We start from the raw sequence: 23,180 nt of genomic DNA, 5'->3' as shown, positions 1-23,180 counted from the left end.
ATGAAAAAAAAAGTCAACATATGGATCACTGTCCTCCAATTTGAAGTACTGACAGAAACTCTGTCATAAAGAAGAACAAAATGCGGTGGTCCATCTACAAAAACTGCTTTCTGTGTGCTGTGTATCTTAGCTTTACAACTGCACCAAAAAAAGCAGGTTTATTTTAATTCTGAAGTATTTTGTACAATTTAGTTATTCTTCTTTCTTGTGCAAGAAAATTTCTGCACCAAACCGAACTGAAAGAAATCGGAAGCTTCTAAATTTTCATACTCCGTCTTAATCAAAAGCTGCAGAAACTACATTTTCGAACTTATTAAAGCATGAAGCAACTTGCTCAGCAACTTCTTCTTTCACTATGAATACTATTTCTTCACGCAATCTCAAAAGCAAACATTGAAATACTTGGTTAGAAAAAGCTTTCGTTTAACTGACAAGAAGCGGAGCTTAGTGTAGCTGCTGAATGTAACAGTAGCTCAGCCTGCCGGCTCCTGCTGTAACATCAACCTACGTCACAACTGTATCCAGGCTGCATGGGGCTGACAGCAACCTGGAGGGAGTCCCTGTCTACAGCAGGGGTTTGGAACCCAGCGATCTTAAAGGCCCCTTCCAACACAAACTCCTCTCATGTTTCTATGTACAGACTTTATCATTTTCAAAAAACAGAAAAAATTGAAGTAACTTCTGGACTCCGCTGTAATCTAGCCTAGAAAGTTTGTTACAAGATTTTGGAAGTGTCTGCTAAATCAGGAATTAATTTTGGTAGCGTATAAAACACTTTTTTTATATGTTCACAAAAAAATACATTTGCGCTACCAAATTTTCCTCATTTGAAAGTGCATAAATACTGAAGCAAGCCCAAAACACATTTTTTGCTTATTTTGTCAAATTACTTTTAAATCTTTTTGCTTATTCTTCACAATGTATCAGAAATACTTAAGCCTGAACCACTCCCAGTCAGGACCATCGTAAGACTGCATCTCACACTCAGTTTACAGAGATTCCAAAGGACTACATTAGTATGGTCTTAAATACCAGCTGTTCAGAACCACAATCATATCACGACATGTACAGTACATCACTCCAAAGGACTTTTGTATTTAATCATATTTAATTTTCTAACAAGAGAAGTAAGCATTGTTCATTTTACTGCCTAGTACCTGCCTTATAGTTTACCAGAAGTTTAGTTTATGAAGCTGAGCAAGCTATGCTAGATTTAATACCATATTTATCACGTAGACTAACACTGAACCCATGAAATGTCATAAATCTTATGACCAAAAAAGCAAACAAACAAACAAAAACTCATTCAAGTAGCAGAAGAAGCTGCAGCTGCGGTTCAACTTGGATCCTGAAATGGAGATTTCTTTTGCTTTCCATTTAATTTTCTATGGTCAATAATACTAATGATAACAAACATTTAGATCTCTATCTACAAGTCTCTGAGATCATTATTACCACAAACTGTGGATGCATATTGCAGTCACGTAATCCTCACAGAAGAGAAACTAGAAGCTAACAGGAATAAGATTCAATAAGCAGTAAGAACCATCATTTCAAAAAAAGGGAAGAAGATTACTTAACATCTTGCCAGATACTGTGATTAAACATGTTTCCACAATTTCACAAAAATAGTTTAAACAAGATCCACTGAGAGACACTGAGTAGACAAACTATATAATAGGTCCCAGGACAGCCCTGTACCTGAAAACACATGGACACACCTGGAATTATTATTCCTATAGGTGTGTCAACTTTATTTCCCCAAGGCATTCACTGAGAGATGCTGCTGGAGACAGAACACAGGGCTCTGCACAACTCCTGGTCTGTACCAGTATGGCTGTTCTTTTATATTGAAATCACTGTGCTTACAGAGAAACAGAATGAAATTTACTGGATTAATTATTACCGATTTTCCAATGATATCCGATTTTATTTTTAAGCACAGAAATCACAGCACGCTGATGAAGATCATTCAATTACCTAAATCTTTTATAAATAAAGTGACAATTGAGGGTGTGGTGAGGAACGCAGTAGCACATGGTAGCAGCACAATATTCTCTTCTTTCATACGGCACTGAGGAAGGAGAGTTTTCAACTGGAATAAACGCACACTAATTCACTAATGAGTGTGCTGATTTATGTCAGTTCAGAACCTGAAGCATGTTTCCATCTTTCATCAATGACTTCAACAGGCCATCTGACAGTTGCCATGCTAACATCTTGTTGATAATCTTAATTCAGTTTTTAATCAAGTTTAATGCTCAAAACAACTTGGAACCCGTTTGTAATTGCTTCAGTGTTTGGGTGGCTCAAATGTCATGGAAAAGAAAATCTCATGATAAGGGAACACAAACAGAAGTCAACATTTTTGTTTCTCATTACCCAGATTTCATGTGACAAAATAAACACTTCTTTGAGTCTTCTCTTGATATTCCCTTAAGAAAACATGCCTGAATAATAATTCTCATATATCTCAACTGCTGTGAAATTCTCACCGCACAAGTTGATAGTCTCGTTTAACCATGTATTAAAACACAAACAACCGCAATAGTAGCCATGCGCTACACCACATTTAGCCACTATGTCACTACAGCAGTTTTGTGTTTTGAAGAATACAAAACCAGAAAAACAAGAAATAAAGACTTTCCACATGTAAGTGCTCCTCCAGTTGCATGTGACGAGGACAAGCACTCTGCAACCAACTTCGAGCACTATGACAACATCTCTCTCCATAGAAGGCAATAATTAACTACCCGTGTTTTGGGATCATATATAAATGTGCATATATATATATATATATTGGAACCAGAATACATTTTTATCACAAAAAAACATACATTTTGAGATTCTGTGAGTTTTCTATATGTCAAAGGAGAGAGAAAAAGAAAAAGCAGGACGAGTGCCAATATAAGAGATGCAATGTCTTTAACATAAGCTAAGCTTCACTGCACAAAGAGAAAGAAATCTAAATAATATTTTGAAATGTTGTCCTTTATTGTTGAAACTGATCACAGAATGGCCTGGGTTGAAAGGACCACGATAATCTTCTAGTTTCAACCAATCCAACCAGTAACTTAGTTTCTGACCTTTAGGTCTACGCAATACCTTACTGCAGTGAGGCCATCTGCTCAGGCCTAGCAATCATGACAGAGGAAGTCAGACATCTAGCTGGCACTGCAGTCTGGAAAAAATAACTAGAGGCCAGAAGGAACACTATAGGGCTATCTCAAAGGCATAACTATAGAGGGAAGCAGAACAAAGCTGAAAGCCTGCTGGTCAAACTAATGAACAAAGCCACAGGCACTTTACAAGTAGCTGGCATCATAATTTCAGTTTAGATTCGTCCTCCTCATTTCACAGAATCACAGAATTGTAGGGCTTGGAAGGGACCTCCAGAGATCATTGAGTCCAACCTCATTTGTTGTAAACAAACTACAGAAGCAGAAACTACAGTGAGATGTACAATGCTGCATACTACAGTCTCACCTACAGGAATGTGTCCTTCCACCACTTCTCATTTCTGAAGTTTTACTGTACCAAAGAAGGGCAAGATCTGAACATTACCCCATGAATTGAAGGAGGGGAAGAAAAAGATAACTGAAGAAGGGAACAAGGTTATGGAAGGAATATGGGAAACACACGAAGAACCTAACAGGGTAAAAAAGGAACTGATATTCCAACATTTACCATGAATCCAGTTGCTGTTAGGCTTTCAAATTTTTATTATGCAAATACTACATACTTCCATGCGGTATCACAGTCGCACAGGGGAAAAATACAGTGTGGTTATCTATCCAAACTGCTGTAGTAACATATAAACATGCTTATATTTTAAAAAAGAAAATCTATTCATTGAGTGAAGTCCAAAATCTTTTGCACACATCCTGAAGAAAAGGCAACATGACCAAAGTAGAGAAATAAAGCATGGATCAAAGTACTAATTACCTTAGAATTCTAACATTATTTATTTTGGTGTGATTCCTCTACACAACACATAGTAATTCTGGCACTCTAAAGCACAACCAGTATACTCAGATTTCCCTTCCTTAACGATCTAATGTTTCTAGTGCTTTCTGATAAACCACACACTTGCATTTAAACGTGTATTTTAGACATTTTACGAAGGTGAATATATGAAAGCAGTGTAATGTAAAGCAAACACAGAAATTATCAATACTAGGTTTCTACAAAACAGGAAGACAAGTCTCAGTCAGAAATAGCTGAACACTGACTCAGACAAAACATGGAACTCTGAGTTCCCTCGTACTACACAAAACCAGGCTCAGAGTTCATCATGAGGCATGCTGAACCCTTGCAAGCTCCTTCTGAAATCACTGAGAGGTGCAGTTTTCAACACTGCCAGGGATCAAGGCATAAGCAACTCGCAGTTATTATTATTAAGAAATACGTAGAATTTTCAGAAAGAATTATCTAAAAACAATAAATGCTTCAGACTGTAGCAAAAACTACTTCATCCAAAGTAAGGTTAATGTTCCTTGGATCAAAGACTTTACTTTTTAAAAAGCAGATACCTGCGGTCCATCTCTGGCTTCATAGAAGTCACCCACTCCTATTTTTGCACTGAAGCTGAAATTGTCCCTTGAGATATCCATTATTCCATTTCTGCTGAGATACTGAAAAAATCACATATTTTTCCACTTCAGCTTGTAAATAATTACAACCCAGCTTTGTACAGCTAACTGTGAGTGTAATGATTTGCATATTTGATCAAGGTGATATACAGACCGAATCAGCAATCAGGCTGACAAGTATTATCATCTCCTCACATCACGTATTTTGAAATAAGGATCTTTACTGGAGGAAAAAATGGCATTCTTTTATTGTAAACATGCTTGGTAGCACAAGAACACAGAAGTGAAGAAAAGAATTTACTTTAATACCTTTACTACTTCGGGATACTGTCTCAGCTTCTTTCCACAAGGTGCAAAATATGCTACTTCTCCCTGAAGACGACCACCAAAGTTTCTTATTCGGGTTTCTCTTTGCCAGCTGGAATAACATGAAATGGATGCACATAACAATTCACTTCTTAAGAAATACATAATGCCAATTCCAGAATTTCACCTGAAGTGCTTAAGTTGCACTCTAATTATCAAAAAATCAAACTGGAAGAAAGAGAAATTGTTACAATGCTGATTGTCAAAATTCTGATTGTACATGAATTCATTTCTATCAAGCTACTGATAAAATCCAGATTTTAGAACAATATTTCAAGGAGTTGGTTGAGTACAGAATGAACTGAAAGGACTAATGTCCAGTGGCAAAAATGCTAAAAGGCAAGTCATGTTTACAAAGGAGTAAATTTGATGCACAAGTGAATGCATACAATATGCTCATACTTCTAAAGAGATCTGCAGTCATTGAGAGTTGAAAATCTAAGTCCTGGAAGCCCTTTTCTTGTTTTAAAAATTCCTGGGGCTGAAATAGATCATTTCTTTCCCAGCTGATTTTTGAAGGTATCGTCTCCCCCTTACAGAATACCAAGAATCTATGCAACCTACCCATATTCCAAAGGAACACGCAACTCCCGTTCATCTGTTACTCTTCGTCTCTTTGAAATGCCTAAAAAAGAATCTCTTATCAACACCTGAGCTTACAAAAAAGAAAGTACCATGTTCCTAAACTATACCTTTAAACTTGCATCCTGAAAAGTTAAATCATTTTTACATTCTAGATATTATATATCTAAAACTTAATGCAACTTATTGCTCTTTGAAAACACTTTTTTTAGTAGTTTTTCTTTAGCTTCTTTTTCTAAAACAAAACAAAACAAAAAAGCAATCATGCCATGCTAAGCCACTTGCCTTGTTTATCTGTGTCAGGTATTATATGGAGATGCACTATAATAATGCCATGCACACCTGTATTTCTATACCAGACAGTTTTTTCAATACAGAAGATGAAAAAGGAAATATTCCTTACTTTAAAAATCCATGACTAGACTCTGTCCTCAAAGTGCACTTTGTATGAGACTGTGGTCAACTGCCAAAAGTAGAAAAATTATTCCAGCTATCCAGAATTCAAATACTTTTTGCTTTATTCGGTGCTAATAAAGACTTGAATCAAAAATATAAGTGAAAAAGAAAATCAAATGTGGGGTTTAAAGAGTGCTGAACCTTAGTACTTTCCTCAGTTTTTTTCAGAGAACTGTATGTTATCAACTATGTACCCAAACAGATTTGGAAAAATGCATCTCTCAAAAAGCTTGTCTGGAGCTTTTGTCTGAAGAAGATGACATGCCTCTTGCCTGTGTAAACAGACATGAGAAAGCACACCTTCCAAACTTGCTCAAAACTATCACAGTTAGGACTATTTTATGACATAACAGCACAGGTTTCCAATGGAGGTGACTAGAAGATGAGCTGCCCATGCTTGGATGCCAAACTGCTTGGACACACTGCTTCAGTCTTAAACTGACTGGACCTTCATATTACTTCATGGTAGAGGGAGCAAAGTTGCTTATCCAAATACAACTGAATTGAGAAAAAGCTGTGTAATGAAAGTCAGATATGGAGAAGAGGCCATGCACCTCTTCAACAACTGACTACCGGCAGATAAGATGAATGCAAGAATATTTTAACAGCGCTACGGCTGTTCTTAGTGGGGAAAAAAAGTACTGAACCTCACACAATGAGACAAAATTAACACACTGCATCTGTCATGCCCGTAACTAACAAAAATCCACCAGCCTTTTAAAAGCATCATAAATCAACCCAAGTTTCTGAAAAACAAAATTAACTTCATACTTTTAAGAACGCGGATTATTCTCAATACACGTGAAATCTTTTATCATGTAATTCACCTGCCTGCTCATGGAAAAAAACATGAAGTCGAGCACACATTCCTTTAAAGTTAATGTACTTAATGTCATGGCATTTTATTTCTGTTCCACAGAATTGAACTACAAAGACCAGTCTATGAGTGGATGCAATTAAAAACTTACTTCGCTTGTGTGTTAATTAAATATCAAGTTGCCAATTCAAAGCAGTAAATATGCAAATTGATTTAATTGTTACTGTGCAAATTGAGAAGTCTGACCTTCAAAAAAAAAACCAAAACTGCAGGCTTTTCTGCAGCAGTTGTACCTTTCCAAGTACAGGATTATCAAATAACTAATGTTATGCTATGTTCTTTCTACGATCTCATAAACTACTGGTTCAGAGTAATACGTTCAATAAGGACTAATCAATAAAGAGCTTTAGCGTAATAAATATAAAATCCAACCATTACTTCTTACTTTCTCTCAAGTACAAAATGACATGGACTAAGATGTCCCAGATGGAGTGTAACATCAGGTTTCTAGGTACCTGTAATTCTGCTGAATGATTTTAACGTCTTTTGGAAACACTTGTGAAAAGATCACCTCATATTAGTGTTAAAAATACTTTTCGTAAGTACCTTAACAACACATGTCACTTAGGTGTTACACTGTATTATATAAAAAGACATTCAGATACCACAGTGTGAACCTGGTGTAAGAGTGGATGGTGTTGTCCCAAGAAAAACTGCAGGCTGGGTCTCAGGACATAAGGCAGATGGTGCAGAGCTTGGGGTCTTTGCTACTTGGAGATTCAGTGGAGTGGAATGAGCTGCAGGTCCAATGGAAGAGCTCTTCATGGAGGAACCAGTTTTCTTCAGTTTCAGTGGAGTTTTTTCACCCTCAGTGTCTGTATCTGATTCATCTTGATCCTTATCATCCTCATCATCTTCATCTTCAGACCCATCTGTATCCGACTCAGAATTACTTTCAGACTCTATTAAGAAAAATTACAGCAAAAGACAGATTAAGGCCAGTTAATTAAAAGCAAACACACTTAAAGGTTTAACACTTGTAAAGCCTTTGGTCTTATTAAAACACGAAGGCTTTCTGACTCTTTATAACATTCCTTTTACCTGAACTTCAAAATGCCTAAAATTATGACAGTATAAACTAGTTCTGTGTTACAATGCACTGTTGTTCCTCAGGAGGAGAAGAGAGACAGAAACAGAAACGTTTTAAGAGACTGTTTACCACAGGACAGACTACAGCTAGATTGCCCTGTGAGCCTGGTACCGTGCCCTGCTGTGAGAAGGGCAACTATACAAGCTGTGAAATCCTGTAAAATAAGGATCAAAGAGGAGGAAGCAAATGGTGGAACCAGGTGCAGAATGAGGCGTGAAAAATGGAGGTAAGGCAAAGTTAAGAGATAGGGTAAAGGACAGATGGGATAAGGAACAGAAAAGAGGCAACAGTTCTGAGGACAACAGAAGGTGTGTGGATAAAAGATTAGAAGAGAATAGCAAAGGCAGAGCAGGACACAAGGGATGTGGGCACCCATGGGAAGGGAGTGGCTGGGAATATAATGAACTCTTCAGAACAAGTCATGCCTTTCTGAATCACTTGAGTTTTCAAAAACAAATCAGAAAGTTACCCATGAATAATGCAGCCTTTACAACTGTCCTGGTACAATTCTCTAAGCTCATTCTCTACTGTGCTCCTGAATAAAGCCTAGAAATACGCTTTTCTTACCAGTTTTAAAAATTTGAAGGCAATTTTGCTTAGCGCCTCTGTGGCTGAGGAAGGTGGCTCAGCAGATGGGCTCTGCCTGACAGAACCGTCAACCAGCCTACCCTCTCCAACCCTCTCCTGTGCACCCTGCCATGGAAACAGTACGTGAATTGCAGGTTGGGTGATTTGTCTGGATATTAGTTCTTTGACAGCCTTGCCAGAAAGGCCTTGAACCCTATCTACCAGGACAGCTGAAAGTATGCTTGCCATGTAACCAAGTACTAGAATACCCAAAACATGATTTTGGATGTGACATAAGGAAGGACTGGGAGGCATGCACTACTTTCCATGCTATCTGTAAGACACTGGGTGGGCCACGCCACCTCAACATTGCCTTTTGCTATTGAAAAAATACTGTGGGAAATAAATACGTTTTCAATACATAAAAATAAGTTTCTGCTTTTCCTATTAAAAAGTTTAAACCACCTGATTGGCTATCATCAGAATCATCATCTTCATCATCCTCATCTTCATCTTCATCGTCGTCATCATCATCATTTGAGTCGTCAGATTCTTTACTGCTGGGGGCATCTGAGTCTACCCCTCTGAACTGCTCCACCACCAGTTTTGCAGATGGAAGGCGGTGTTGTGTTTTTACTGCATTTACTGCATTATTGCTGACTGGTTTATCCTTTCCTGAACCAGGTAACATAGGAGAGGTAGAGGGCACAACAAGTGACCGGTTACCAGTTGTTTTTTTCCCACATGCACTCAAGTTCACTGGCAAAGAAAAGGGGGTACTGCTAGCAATGGCTACACTTTCATTGATCTTGGTTTGGGACTTCTGTTTTGTAGTAAGTGCAAGAGGAACTTCCTGGATGACGCTCTGAATAACTCCATTGGGTTGGTGATTACCTAAAAGTGCATTTGTCAGGAATGGATTAGAATGGTTGTTTTCCAAAGATGTGAGTTTTTGATGAGCTGGTGAACTGGATGTTGGTTTTGAGCTTGACAAAGATGCAATAACCTTCTTCAGGCTCTTAGATGATTCCTGTTTCTTTAGCTGTGCTGCTGGGAATGTCTGTTTATATTGTTCCTAAAGAAATAAGAAGAGGAATAAAATCTGAGTTGGTGGGGGGTTTTTTTGGTTTTTTTTTGTTTTTTTTTTCAGCCAAACGAACTCTATTAAATCACATATCTGCTTCCAGAAAAGCTCTTTTTAATAGAACAGAAGTGCTAGCTACAGAACAAGAGATGAGTAGCTGCAAGTTTTTTGTGTCTCTCCAGTAGCTTTCAGTGTAAAGACAAACTGAAATCAAGATGAAGCTGATTTAAATTATGCAAGGAACCTTTTTCTGCATTGCTCTGGATGGCAAATTTCATGAAGAAATTAAATATGATTTCAAACAGAAAAAATAGACTACAGTTACGTAGCTACACAGGGATAAACCCACTTTTTACTCATTTCAATGTATTTAATCTCTTTACTGAATGGTCCATTTTAAAGCACGTGGTAAATGCAACACACTAATGGCTGCAACACTAGCCAAAATCCAACTGAAGGCTCTTGGCACAGGAAACTTTTACACAGAAAATTGTGAGAAAAAACATTACTACGCAAAAGAGCTGTGATACACAAACTTTTCGTCCCTGAAGAAAAAGAAAAGTAAGACTTGAAAATTCTTCACATAAAGTTTAAAATCCCATAGTACACTCTAGTGCTTCAGAAACACATGCAAGTGGAGCTTAGAGGGCATCTGTCTCAAATTCTTCAGAAATAAGGCAAAGACACTTTCTTTGATTAAAGAAGTAGAATTAACAAGGTCATCTTAAATCAATTTTTATGAATTACATCAAATACATTTCTGGAAAAACCAAAAACTTCTTAAAACTAAACACAAATCTATAAAACAGATATTTATGTAGGGCTTATTTCCAGTAGAAAATTACAGAAATAAAAGCACTAAATGGGTGACAGACCACCACTTAAAGACTCTCGACCTAAATCTGATACCAGAATCCACTTCCAATGGAAAAGACAGATATTTCCATAATTACATTTATTTACAAATTCAATTAAATTATCAGCTTATTTAAACATTGAGAAGCACCTGGGATTTGGAAGGACAAAATGATTCACCTCTGGTCTAGAAGCAGCAGCATTTGAAATACTTTAAGGTCTTTAAATCATGGCTTCTATAGGTGAATCAGGCTTCACTTTTCACTGACATTACTTCTAAGGCGTTTTAAAACACGAAATGTCTGGATGAATGCTTATACATACACACACGTATGCATATACATACACACACACATAACCACAGCCTCAACATTTCTAAAATCACATATTTTTATTGCTGTCTGATCTCCACTAAAATCAAACTGAATAGGAACCATGAAAACTTACTGCTAGTCAATAAAAATGATTCTACTGTAATCACAAATTGAAAAACAAAGTACGAAATCAAAACAAAGCTTTGTAAACAACAAAACTGTTAGCATAGATATGTATAAGCATACTGTAGGGTCCTGTTCAGTAAAAAGGAATTTTACTGCAAAGGTTATACTGAGTTTTAATAGTTAATCCACGAACATCCTTCCATCTGCAAGGAACAAACAATGGAAAATGAAATTTACAATGCTTGTACACCAGACATGGAAAATATTAAACCAGCATTTTGACTAAAACTTTGGGAAGAAAAGTCAGAAACGCCCATCCCATTCAATTTCCCAGGAGTGCTCTTCTCATTTTGATACATAATTTAGCTGCTCACATTTATTTAAGAGACGCACAACAAAATCCCTTTCTTCATCAGCATAGGAAGGAAGAGAGAAGATTATAACCTTCATAAGCCGCCATGCAAAAGCCTATGCCATCTTCAAGATATCCTTTTGTTTCCAGGTATTACTGGGCTTACTGTATTAAAGATCTTATAAATTACAAAAATTACTCAGGTGAACTCCAAATAAAAGATCCTGAATTAGCAAGAAATGATTGGAGACCACTGTAAATTATAATTAAAAATCAGATTTAAGTAGAGTTTGATAATGTGGCAGTAAGTTTCGTTAAGCAGGCAGCACAGGTTACAAACTGCAAGAACAGAGATTTTTCACTCACTCGTTTTGATCGTACATCGCTGATCAAAGGGATGGATTCTTCAGAGGTATTCTTATTCCCTGCTTTGAGTAGGTCAGGGGGAGGAACTAAGATTTTTAAATAGGCTTCCTTTTTGGCTTGATGTATCAACGACAAAGGTTTCACATTGGGAACCAATCCTGTAGACTGTATTACACTTGTGTGTTTGTTCACAGATTCCTCCTTCGCCTGAGAGCTTTGGAAAATAAACGGAAGTTGCTGTGACAAAACCTGAGGCTGCTTCTGCTGGGACTGGAATGATGAATGAGTCTGGGAATCAGACACAAGAGGTATCTGCTGGTGTGTTCTTTTTTCTTGGGACTTTTCGTGGGCTTTTTGCCCATCAGTTTTCATATCTTTTACACCACTATGCATTAGCACCTGCAAAAGATGCATTTACGAACATTCATGTTAGATTACTTAAAGATGATGAAAAAAAAATCATCCATCCTAAAGGAGTAATTATACTTCTTGGCAGAGAATGAATAATACTAATTTAAAACTAAATCCTGTGACATAATTAGGGCTTTTTCTCTCCAAGATAATCTCAGCATGTGAAGAAAATAGTCAGTAAAGAAGTACTAAAACGCGATTGCTTTTAACAAGTAATCTGACAGTAAATAAGTTACCCAGCATTCCAATCCTGTTCTTCTATTTGTTATCAGGAAAAGTCATCATTTTACACTGAAAAAGCACCTGCCAAGGTGCAATATCTTGAGAAGGCACACTTTCAACTCAGTATCAGTGCACAGCACCTAACTTGTTGGTGTTGTTGGTTGTGAGTTTTGTTGCTGTAGTTCATTGTTGGTTGCTTTTTTTTTTAATATATATTTCATACTTGATAACCAAATAAAGCTTCTAGCGCCTCACTAGCAAAAAACCCACACTTACACAAAAATGGGAGGGGAAAAAAACAAAAATAAAACAAAAAAATTGATAAACCAAGCAAAAACCAGCATTCCTAACGTTCATTAATATGCAGATAGATAATTACTCTCTGGTACAAACACTAGATGATTCTTTTCCACAAACGGCTTCCAATGACAAGACTGCAAGCTGCAGAATGAGATGTCATACCTTGTTCTTGTTTTCGTGATGTGCTTCATTTTCAGAATCAGATTCATCATCTTCACTCTCTTCAGCACTCTGGTCCTCCTCCTCTTCTTCATCCTCCTCTAGGTCATCAGAATCACTGCTGCTTATGCCTTCACTTGATGTGTCTGACGAGGAGCCTGAGTCACTGTCACTGTTACTGGAGCTTTCCACCGTTTTTTTTCTGGGTTTCTATCAGGAAGATGACCTCTTTGTTAATGGGTCAGCTTTAATTTCATATATTATCTTATTTTAAAACAAAACCAGTAAGATTCTATAGCAAAGGAGCCTGAAATCCCTCAGTATAACTGTTTAGGCACTCTTTGCCAGGAGCTAAAGAGGAAGAAGTTTTTCTCAATGTGATGAAAATGAAACATAGGTCACTAGGTTTTGCCACAACAGTTTTTGGAGCACACGACCTGCAGATCAGTTAAGCATCACAACATTTCAAAGCAATGTACCGAATTAGAGCTGAGAAAACTGGTCTGGAATTCAGGTATAGAAATCTACAAAATTCACTGCATCCAAAAATTTCACAAACCAAAAGCTTTCTTGCAAAAGAACACAGAAATAATGCCAACACACTGAATTCATCAACACATTTCAGAGACACATTCATTGAAATTATATTATTTGTAATTTCACAGTACTTGCTACATTTCAACTTCTTTCATAATTTGGTCTTCAAGAAGGCCAAATTACTTCAGGAATGCTTGGTTCTCTGTGTAAGTAGTTCTATTAATACAATGAGACTTTTAATGTCTTCAATATCAGATGGCTGCCCTTTTTTTTTGCATTTGAATTCAGTAAAAAAAGTCAACTTCTTTGACTTTGCTTCTGATAAATAGAAAGAGAATTCCAAAAAAGCTTTTTTAAAGCCTGAAGATTTAATTTAGCTCCTGAAATTTTGTTTCAAACTAGACGAAATACAATTACAGAGTTAAATAATCACTTCTCTTATGTGTATAGGGTGAGGAGGCTGCATGTGTTCAGTCAGAGAAGAGACTCCCTGTTGCCTGCCAGTACTGTTTACAAACAGGAGGGTGAGCAACAGGAGGGTGCATGGTGTGATAATGACAGGACAAGGGGGAATGGCTTTAAACTAAATAGGGGATTTTTAGATCAGATATGAGATGGAAATCTTTTCCCTGGGCAGCGAGGCCCTAGCACAGCCTGCCCAGAGAAATGCAGGTGCTCCATCCCTGGACACGTCCAAGGCCAGGCTGCATAGGGCCCTGGGCAGCCTGAGCCAGTGGCAGCCAGTCAGCCCAAGGCAGGCTGAGCCATTCTGTGATTCTATGATTTCAATAAATATTATTCTTGAATATATATTCATATATTACATATGTTTACATGCTAATAGCTATAGATTGGTTGTGTTAAAACATACTTCCATTTTATAATTGGTTAATGTAAATAAACTTCTGATATCAGATACAGTTATTATGCAGTAAAACTAGTGTAAATTGTTCACAAACAAAACTTAAGTTTTGCAAAAAGCAAGCACAAAAATTCCTCAAAAATAACACTTCACAAGGGTGGACATCATGCTCCCAAAGATGAAAATTCCTAAGTATTTTTCTATTAGGGTAAACATATGTCTGTGTGCACAAAACAGAAAATTCACCATCTCTTTTTTTTTTTTTTTTCTTTCAGTTGAATCATGAATTGTTTACATATATTTACCTTATCTTTGATTTTGTCAGCTCTGGTGTCCAAAAGCTGAACTTTGCTTGGCTCCTGGTTGTACTTGCGGCCTCCTGCTCCTGAGGTTATAGCTTTCACTTGTCCTGCAGATGTTGCAATACTAGTGGATAGTACAGATGTGCTGATAGCTGATGCTGCAGTGGTACTGTTCCCATTCAGTGATCCATTTATACCTAAAGATGACAGATTTTACACAGTGATACTTTAAAAATCTAAAATAGCAGCCGTTTTTGGTGAGATGTTCCAGTCACAATAACCTAGTTTCCATACTCCCTTAGGAAGAGACTACTCAAAGTCAATTTCTGTCATAAACTCAAAGATGCACCATCCAAGAATCAGTCTGAATTGCCCACAGATTTATTTTAAACCACAAAACACAGAGCACTCATCATGTGAAGTGCAAATAAATGTAATGCTGTAGAGACAAAAAAATGTGAAGTCTACACAAACCTAGAGTTCAGTTAGGGGCAGAATAAGAAGATTCTCCAAAAAGAGATATAAAAACAAAACACACTACATTCCAGCAAATATTTTGCAGAACAGTCTGCTTCAGATTCTGAACAATCAATCAGCTTCAAAGAACTTCAGCAAGCCCCCAGAATTCTGGAGCTCTGAAATGTAAAAAATGAGGGGGCAGTAGGGAGTAGAAGTTGCAGGAATGCTCCTAAAGAGAACACTTGCTTTCAAGTTTGCTTATTTATTTGTCAAAAAGTGTGTTTTCTAAGAAAATACCCCCAGCCCCAAGAACTCTGCAATCCTCGGACTACTATCAGAATGATTTTGAAATACAGATCAGGTCCTAAAAAAACTACCAAAATTACTGAAAAAAAAGTCTTGTTTGTACTTCAAACAAAGGATTATAAACATGTTCAAACGATGTAAAATTGAAAAGAAAAAAAAAAAAAAGTTTAACTCAACCGTTCTTTACTGAGATCATAGCTTTGTCCCTTCCCTCCGTTGCAGAACAGACTCCAAAACATATAAAAAATAAATTATTTATTTACTCTATAAATATTAAAAGGAATATATTCTCTACTGTTCATCCCAGACAAAAGAAGAGGTGTAAAAATACAATTAGAAAGAGAATTTTGTAATTGAAATCCCAGAATTTCATGTTTCACGCTTCACCGCACAACAAATTCATAGAGAACTTTTTAGGAATGGGCAATGAGAACCAAGGCTCAAATTCTACATTGTGCAAGCATGCAATTATTTAGCCAATAATTTTACTCATTACCTTTTTCTAAACTGCCACGAGTATTTTTTCCTGTAGTTCTGGGGTGGAATGGAGTAGAATCATGGTTCTGGGCAGGAGGTGCAAAGAGCGGTGAGATGCCCAAGAGTGGTGGGAAGAAAGCTGCCCCAGAGCGGGAGTGAGAGTCCACTGTTCGCCACCATTCTGTACCACAGAGCAAACAAAAAACAAACTTCAGCTTTACCAATAACACACAAGTATTTCTGCAAGAATGTTCTGACGCAGAATTTAGAGCAGATCTAGTAAATTCTGGTAGGGAGTTAAAAAAAAAAATATATATATATATACATAATAGACTATATAGATATATATATATATATATATGTGTATGTATATATGTATGTATACTCATATGTAACACTTAAGACATCACCAAACATGTTTCATAACATGAATTTCTTGTGGCATTTCTGGCTATAAACCCTTCAAGCTACTGAGGTAAAGATTTCAATACAGTTTTACTTATACGAACTTACATATATCCCTTCAGTTTTTAAATGGAGCTGATAAACGAGATGGAGACCAACATTTTACACTGTCTGTTAGCAACAGGACAAGGGGAAACAGCTTTAAACTAAAGAGGGGAGATCTAGGTCAGGTTTGAGGAGGAAATCTTTTAGCCAGAGTGTGATGAGGTGCGATGGCCTAGGTAACCTCCAGCAGTCCCTTGCAACTTTAAGCGCTCTGTGAGGAAAACAGGCTAAATGTGATAAGAGCATCAACTCTAACATTAATTTTGAGTTTTTATACTTCCGCACTCAACACAAATCTTTAAACTTTCAAAAATGTTAAGACAAAAAAGGAACAGCACACATGATTAAGCAGAAAGTAAAGCTGGAGGACACTTTCCAACAAAGACTAGTCTGGCAGATGGCACAGATGTCTGATAGGTAAATAGATGTCTAGTATTCTGAAAGAAGAAAAACAGAGAACCTGAAAACATCACACAACAGTTGAATTCTTAAAAGCTGTGAGAATCCTAACATTTATATAAATCAGGGAAAGGTGGCAGGAGACCTGCATACATGAGCAACCAGCTCACAGATAAATACAAAGGGAACAAAAAGATCCAGTAACAGTGGAAAAGGGGCCTATCTGCTGGGGAAGAAGATAAGAATGTTGTCAGGGCCTGTAGGGATGCAAAGTACAAGGTTAAGGTCCACTTGGAATTAAGTCTGGCAAAAAAGATCAAGGATAATAAGAGAGGCTTTTAAAGTATGCCAGTAGTAAAAAGCGGACTAGGGAAAACGTGGGCTCAGACTCTTTTTGGTGGCAAGCAACAATAGAACAAGAGGCAACACACAGAAGCTGGAAGAAAAAATAAAAATACACAATCAGTACTGTCTGCTACCTTACGCCGATACCTGATTTGTCCCTAAGGCAGAGGCCATCGATTTTGAAATATGGGTGAAATAAAGTGAAGACGAATAGAAACAAACCATTGTTTGCTTGTAACAATAAACTGGATTGCAATGATACCATCTTACGAAATGTTAGACTGTCTAGCAATTTTATAATTCTAGCATTTTATTTTTTTTAGTGTTAGTTTTTCAAGTTACTAACCTACTGTTGACAAGCTCCACATAGTGAAACTTTAAACTGCACTCCATAACATTCTTTACTTTAAATAGGTCAAACTTTCAAGCTCAGCTTGAAAGAGACTGAAAACATCACCGTAAAGGAGAACATCCATTTCAACAATGCTGACCTCTTAGAAAATGGAACTACAACTGTGAATGCCTTTGCTAATATTAATGAACTTCATAGTACAATGCGTTATGTAAAAATAAATATTTAACTAGTGCCTAAAACTATAAAGCACCAATCTGCAGAAATATAAAGATATTCTAACCATGCAGAGGGCATTCCAGCTTAGACTGCAGTGGTCTGCAGCGGGTCTAGAGAATTGCTTAGAATGGCAGAAATTAGTGTGCTTCCCACTTCTCTCCGTCGCGTTTTAATCATTGCAGTGCTACCGAAGTTTGTCTCCTGCATAACTCAGCAACATGACTCTCAATCTTCCCAGTTGTATGCCTAATTTCACAGTGCTGATGAACCTGTCATAGTGGGAAACTTGAAGTGATGGAAAAAGCTGGACAATGGTTTATATATACACAAGTAACAATCGTCTACTCTTACAGCTGGTTAAAAACCAGATCTGTTATTTTAAATGAAGATCAAAGCACTGGCAATCTAATAAAAATACTCAAAATGATTAAAAGAAAACGTATCATTTTAATACACTCTGCAAACTCTGAGTATGCTCTTGCAGAAAGAAGTACACAGATAACATCTGTGAATGTAACTGCAAGGACTCCACCTTTAACCTTTCTCCATAAATAACAAGATAAGAAGTTGGTTGTGAACCAATTTTGTACAAAAGTTTAAAAATAATAATAATAATAAAGAATTGAAAACAGACTGAGAAAGCTACCTGCTAGTGGCAAAGAACACAAACCAGCTAAGCCAATACAGAACGCTAAACAGCTAAGCTTGAACGCTGAGAACACTGCGCATTCTCAAGAAACTGATTGGTGAATCTACAATCTGAAAGTGGCGCTGAGTCTGCTAGACCAGTTTGTAAAATGATTCCCATACCTTTGCAAATTGAAGAGTTCTTTCATGCTTAAAAGAGCTGATTTTAAATCACTTTGAATGTACTATGTATATACAATGTACAAAATACATAAAATACAAATTTCCCTCCTCAAAATAATAACAAAAAATATGTGAGATCTTATATTTGACCTTGTAGCAGTAACTTCATCACAAGAGTTAACAACCACTAAAATCACATAGCAATATGTAATCGAGTTATTCTTACCACCCGTGTTGATTGTGGAACTCAGCGACGCAGCTCCAGTGGTAAGGCCACTCTTGGACACCGCAGAAGCTACAGAAGGTGTAGAAGACACTGGAGATGAAGCAGCTGCACTTGAGGAGACTGATGATGACGTTAACCGCTCTCCAGACTCCATATCTAAAAAAAGAGAAAAAGGGCTAAATTCTACAGCAGGAAATCACAAGCAGACAAGTGCCTCTGTTGACCGTGTCTCAGGAGCTGTGCTCAGACAGTTTCCTGCGAGACCTTCAGGTGAAATCTACGTGATACTGTGGTACCACAGTCATCACAGGAACCCAGCATAACTGCAGCAGTAAGGAAATTACGCACTGCTGTTGAGAGCAGCAACACATTTGAATCTGAATGCTGCACAGTAAAGTCTGAAACATTAATTGCTGTCTCCAATGCCCATGAGAAGCCTTGCCAGAGCCTTGGGAGCATGAGCAAGTCCTAATTGCCCTGGCCAGCCACTCCACAGTTTGTCCAGAAATTCCATGTAGACTTAGACCTGCACCGTCAGCCCGCACCTGAGCTGGCCTGCTGGGCACCTGCTGCCATCCAGCACTGCTGTGCCCGTGCCTCCTGGCTAGATCCCTCTTCTCATGCTGTAGCTTCCCTCCAGGCTCGAAACAACCCACATCTTCTGCTCCTCTGACCAGACTACCACCAGAAGAAACCGAGGCCTGAACAATTCCTTTACTTTGTCTGGACCCTGTGACCAGCATCCTATTGTAGCGTGTTCACATCCTGTGAACTCCCTGCTCCCTGCTGTGAAAACATCATTAAGTTCAACAAAGCCACATGCAAGGTCCTCCATGTCAGTGCAATCTCAAACACACAGACAGGCTGACAAAGACTGGACTGAGGGCAGCCCCGTGAGCCCTCCCCCAACCTCTTAGCTATGCTCTTTTTAATGCACCCTAGGATCCCAGTGGCCTCACTGGCCACCACAACACACTGATGGCTCACGACCAACCTGTCGTCTACCAGAACCCCCGAGTCCTCCTCCACAGAGCTCCTCTCCAGTAGGTCATCCCCGATCCTGTACTGTTGCATGCAGTTATTCTCCCCAGGTGCAAGACTCCATACTTGCTCTCGCTAAACCTGGTCAGGTTCCTCCCTGCCCAACTCTCCAGCCTGTTCGGATTCTATTGAATGGCAAGATAGTCTTACGGTGTGTCCTCCACTCCTCCCAGCTTTGTATCATCAGCAAACTTGCTGAGGGTGGACTCTATCCCTTCATCCATGTCGCTGATAAAGATGCTGAATGAGACCAGACCCAGCACTGACTCCCCCTGGGGAACACTGCTTGTTACACGTGATATTTTCTGTTTCATAAATTTGACTCTCTTCTAATGATTATAGAAATCCTAGATCACCTGCAATAAAATAAATAAAAATCCACACACATCCAGTTGGTTTGTATTCAAGTGAGCTCTCTAAGCAGCTGCACATTAGAACTAAATCAGCAGCACAAGACAGAAAAGCAACCTATGCAGTCTGAAGGTTAAAATACATTCAGCGGTTTATGTACAACACGCTAAACCTGAACTTCCTTTAGTATTGTGTAATGGCATTTTTTATTAAAGAATTAATAAATAAGGTACAGTATTTGAGGATTTTTAGTAACACGTGACAAAATATATAATTTTCCAATCTATTTCAGTATTCTTCATGATATTTATTTTTTTTAAATTGCAGGTCTTGAATAAAACATTACCCAAATAGGTATTCAGTGTTTGAAGCAAAATATCCATTAAATCTTACCTCAGATTAAGGAAAATTCCCAAAACATAACACACTCTTTCTGTCAATAAAGTTCTTTTAAGTGAAACCCAGCATCTACTTTTCCTTTTTCCCCTTTATCTTTTTCTTTAAAGCTGATGATTTTTATTCATCATCCTGTAGTAACAGCAACAATGGAAAACAAAACTGCACATAGCTTTTGTTAAATTACATAATCATCACAACAAATTTAGAGATTAGAAAATCTCCAGAATTATTCAGAAGCTCGTTGACAATTGCTTGGGAGTTTATTGTGGTACTTCATACATTCACAGTCACTCCATTGCAAAAATCTTGTCGTTTAATCTGGTTATATTCTTCTTACCACTCTTACACACGAACTCACTTTACCCACAGCGCAACGTTTCTGCCTTTTATTACCCAAAAATTTAGTTACAGTTAGCTCTGTTGCACAATGCTCTGTCTCTGGGCCACGGTACCGTACTCCTCCACTTCAAAAGGCATACTACTAAGTCAGCTCAAACTCAGACTCAGCTGCAATTACAAGAGAGACAATAAAGCTTAAGGAAAAAATCGCAAAGGAAATGCCCTGATGAATTTTCCATGTCAAACGCTAACACAGGTTCATCTTTGCACTGTTAAAATTCAAGACAGTTAAAACTCCTGCTTGTGTAAAACCAACCAGTGTTTTCTGTAAGTGAACCTTGCTCACTACCTCTGAGGAATGACAGAACACATCAATGAGCATTAATGTGGTCAAACCCAATGCATCTGTTCTAACATACCTACAGAAAAACTTCCCAGACAACTCACTACGATCAACACATTTTGTTCACCTGGTATTACTGTGCTTCTGGGCGGAGGAACGCCAATCCAAACGCATAAGACAAAGGAAAGAGGTCCCAACAACTCACTACTTTTGAGAATAAATAATGTTTTGAACTGCAAACCCAGATATGTAACTTGAGTACGTGAACATCACAGAAGCCTAAATAATCTACTCATACATCATGGACAGTTCATTACACAACTTTTAGAGAATGAGGACACCTAGGACGGGATAACTTTGCACTGCAGTCCTAAACCTACACACACTACAAAACACATCATGTACTCAAAGAAACAGGAAAGACAAGAATGTTAATTCAAGTCCTTCCTCATAAATGAAGCAGCCAGGATAAGACAGAGAAGTGGTATCCACATTTTCATGTTGACCCACACACACATAGTTCTTCAGGAACCAGTTTTAGAAGGAAGTACTCTGTGCTACACCGTTTAAACTCACTTCACCATTGGACTCCACCTTCATTTCCAAAATGTCTTTGTTGTTGATGTTATTTGTTCATTGTTTCTTCCAGATTTAAGACATTAAGATCTCAAAATAAATGTGAACATTTAAGCAAAAATAAGTCCACTCAAGTTTACTTGAAGAAACTAACCAGAAGAAATAATAATGGGCTCTTAATAAATAAAACCAAGCCTGAAGAGAAGCCTCAGAAGCTATTACCTTGTCAGCAGACCATCCTCATCACCCACTCACAGTACTATTCTTACAAATCATGCAGATGCCAATCTGGTGTTTCAATGTTATTTACACACTTAAAGGATGCGATTAGAAACAGAAAACCTGACGGACTGCATTTCTGTCTCTACACACAGTATAGAAAGAAGACAGTAAAACATCCCTACTGGCCTCTACAAAAATCAAAATCACCTCTGAGAATATGAACTCAGATTTCAGGGGTCGAAGAAAGGCACATATTAAACATTCACTTCTCCTCCATTCAAAGCGTTCTAGTTAAAACGCAGGACATCATTTTAGCTGCATGAGGCATTGTTTTCTTAGCAAAGCTTGGCAAGGACCTGAATGTGAACTGATATGAAGTACTCTCATTAACTGTTCCTTTAAAATGAAAAGGCACTCTAAGAGCAATCTGGGACATGGTAGTCACATGTGACTAACAAACAAGCCTGCACTTCTTTTGAAGCAGGAAGAAGGAAGCCAAAGGCAACTCTGATTGCTGCCCACAGCATTCACCTCAAGGAGATGGCACAAGAGGTGCACAAGGCTGACGGCTGCTGTACACACACAGCAGAAGCAGCTGTATCCTGGGACCCAAGGTGCCCCAAGTGCTTCACTGAGCCAACCTGCATGGAGAAGCAAATCATCAAAAACAGCTCCAGAAGTCATCAGGAATGCCCCTCCAGTTCCACAGCAAGTCAATTTTGTTAAGGAAGCAGACACGAAGCTCGGAGCCAATAATTTCAGTTGTGAGACACCAAGCTCTGAGTTCACAAGCCTCTACAGTGACCAAGCATGGCAAGATTAGTAAGAACAAGCAAGACGTTTTCACATCAGAATTCTAAGACACTGGGAAAAACTGTCAAGGGTGAAGGAAACCAGCTGGGCAGTGAGGGAGCAGCACATACAGCATGCTCTGATGGACAAGAAATCCTTCATATCAAACACACAGTATCATTTTAATACAAACATAGATTGGAACTGCAGAATTTGACTTAGCACCTTTCCAAACATTGTTTAAAAAAGAACGTGCATTTGCGGTTTTGGTACAGAACTACAAGAATGTTTCTCATGGTACATAACTATTCTGCTACAAATTTGATGCTATTAACATGTTAACATTTTAAACCAGCTATAAAATGATTTTGGACTCATTTAACTGAGTAAGATCAGAAGTGAACAGCAAGTCACTTTACAACATGAAGTCTCTCATATTAATACTCTAGAGCAAAATAAAACTGGACCTGTACACACAGCTCTCCACTCACACAGTACTCACCACAGAGAAACGTATTGAAGAAAAACAGTCCTTATTTCTAGTAAACAGAGAAACAACATCTTATACATTTAAGAAAAGGTGAAAAAAGAGAT

General features: G+C 37.9%; 1 protein-coding gene across 14 annotated transcripts in view; it reads right to left on the bottom strand.

Annotated features, from left to right (window-relative positions):
• Window positions 1-23,180, bottom strand: part of BAZ2B (bromodomain adjacent to zinc finger domain 2B) — a 102,024-nt gene that overhangs the window by 33,147 nt on the left and 45,697 nt on the right. For 8 of the 14 annotated variants that reach the window (XM_052675917.1, XM_052675926.1, XM_052675919.1 and 5 more), the window contains exons 3-12: window positions 18,524-18,679; window positions 15,682-15,843; window positions 14,424-14,617; window positions 12,723-12,929; window positions 11,628-12,026; window positions 8,996-9,605; window positions 7,479-7,775; window positions 5,523-5,583; window positions 4,902-5,010; window positions 4,533-4,634 (exon numbers count right to left, since the gene is read on the bottom strand). In XM_052675917.1, coding sequence (XP_052531877.1) covers window positions 4,533-4,634; window positions 4,902-5,010; window positions 5,523-5,583; window positions 7,479-7,775; window positions 8,996-9,605; window positions 11,628-12,026; window positions 12,723-12,929; window positions 14,424-14,617; window positions 15,682-15,843; window positions 18,524-18,677 — 2,295 coding nt within the window. In that variant the 5' untranslated portion in view covers window positions 18,678-18,679. The remainder of the gene's footprint in view (window positions 1-4,532; window positions 4,635-4,901; window positions 5,011-5,522; window positions 5,584-7,478; window positions 7,776-8,995; window positions 9,606-11,627; window positions 12,027-12,722; window positions 12,930-14,423; window positions 14,618-15,681; window positions 15,844-18,523; window positions 18,680-23,180) is intronic. The other 6 variants (XM_052675925.1, XM_052675927.1, XM_052675929.1 and 3 more) reach the window with 3 other exon arrangements.

The sequence above is a fragment of the Tympanuchus pallidicinctus genome, unplaced genomic scaffold (genome assembly GCF_026119805.1).
Source record: "Tympanuchus pallidicinctus isolate F22 unplaced genomic scaffold, pur_lepc_1.0 scaffold15, whole genome shotgun sequence".
Classification (NCBI taxonomy): Eukaryota; Metazoa; Chordata; class Aves; order Galliformes; family Phasianidae; genus Tympanuchus; species Tympanuchus pallidicinctus.
This window is presented reverse-complemented; position numbering and strand designations above follow the sequence as displayed.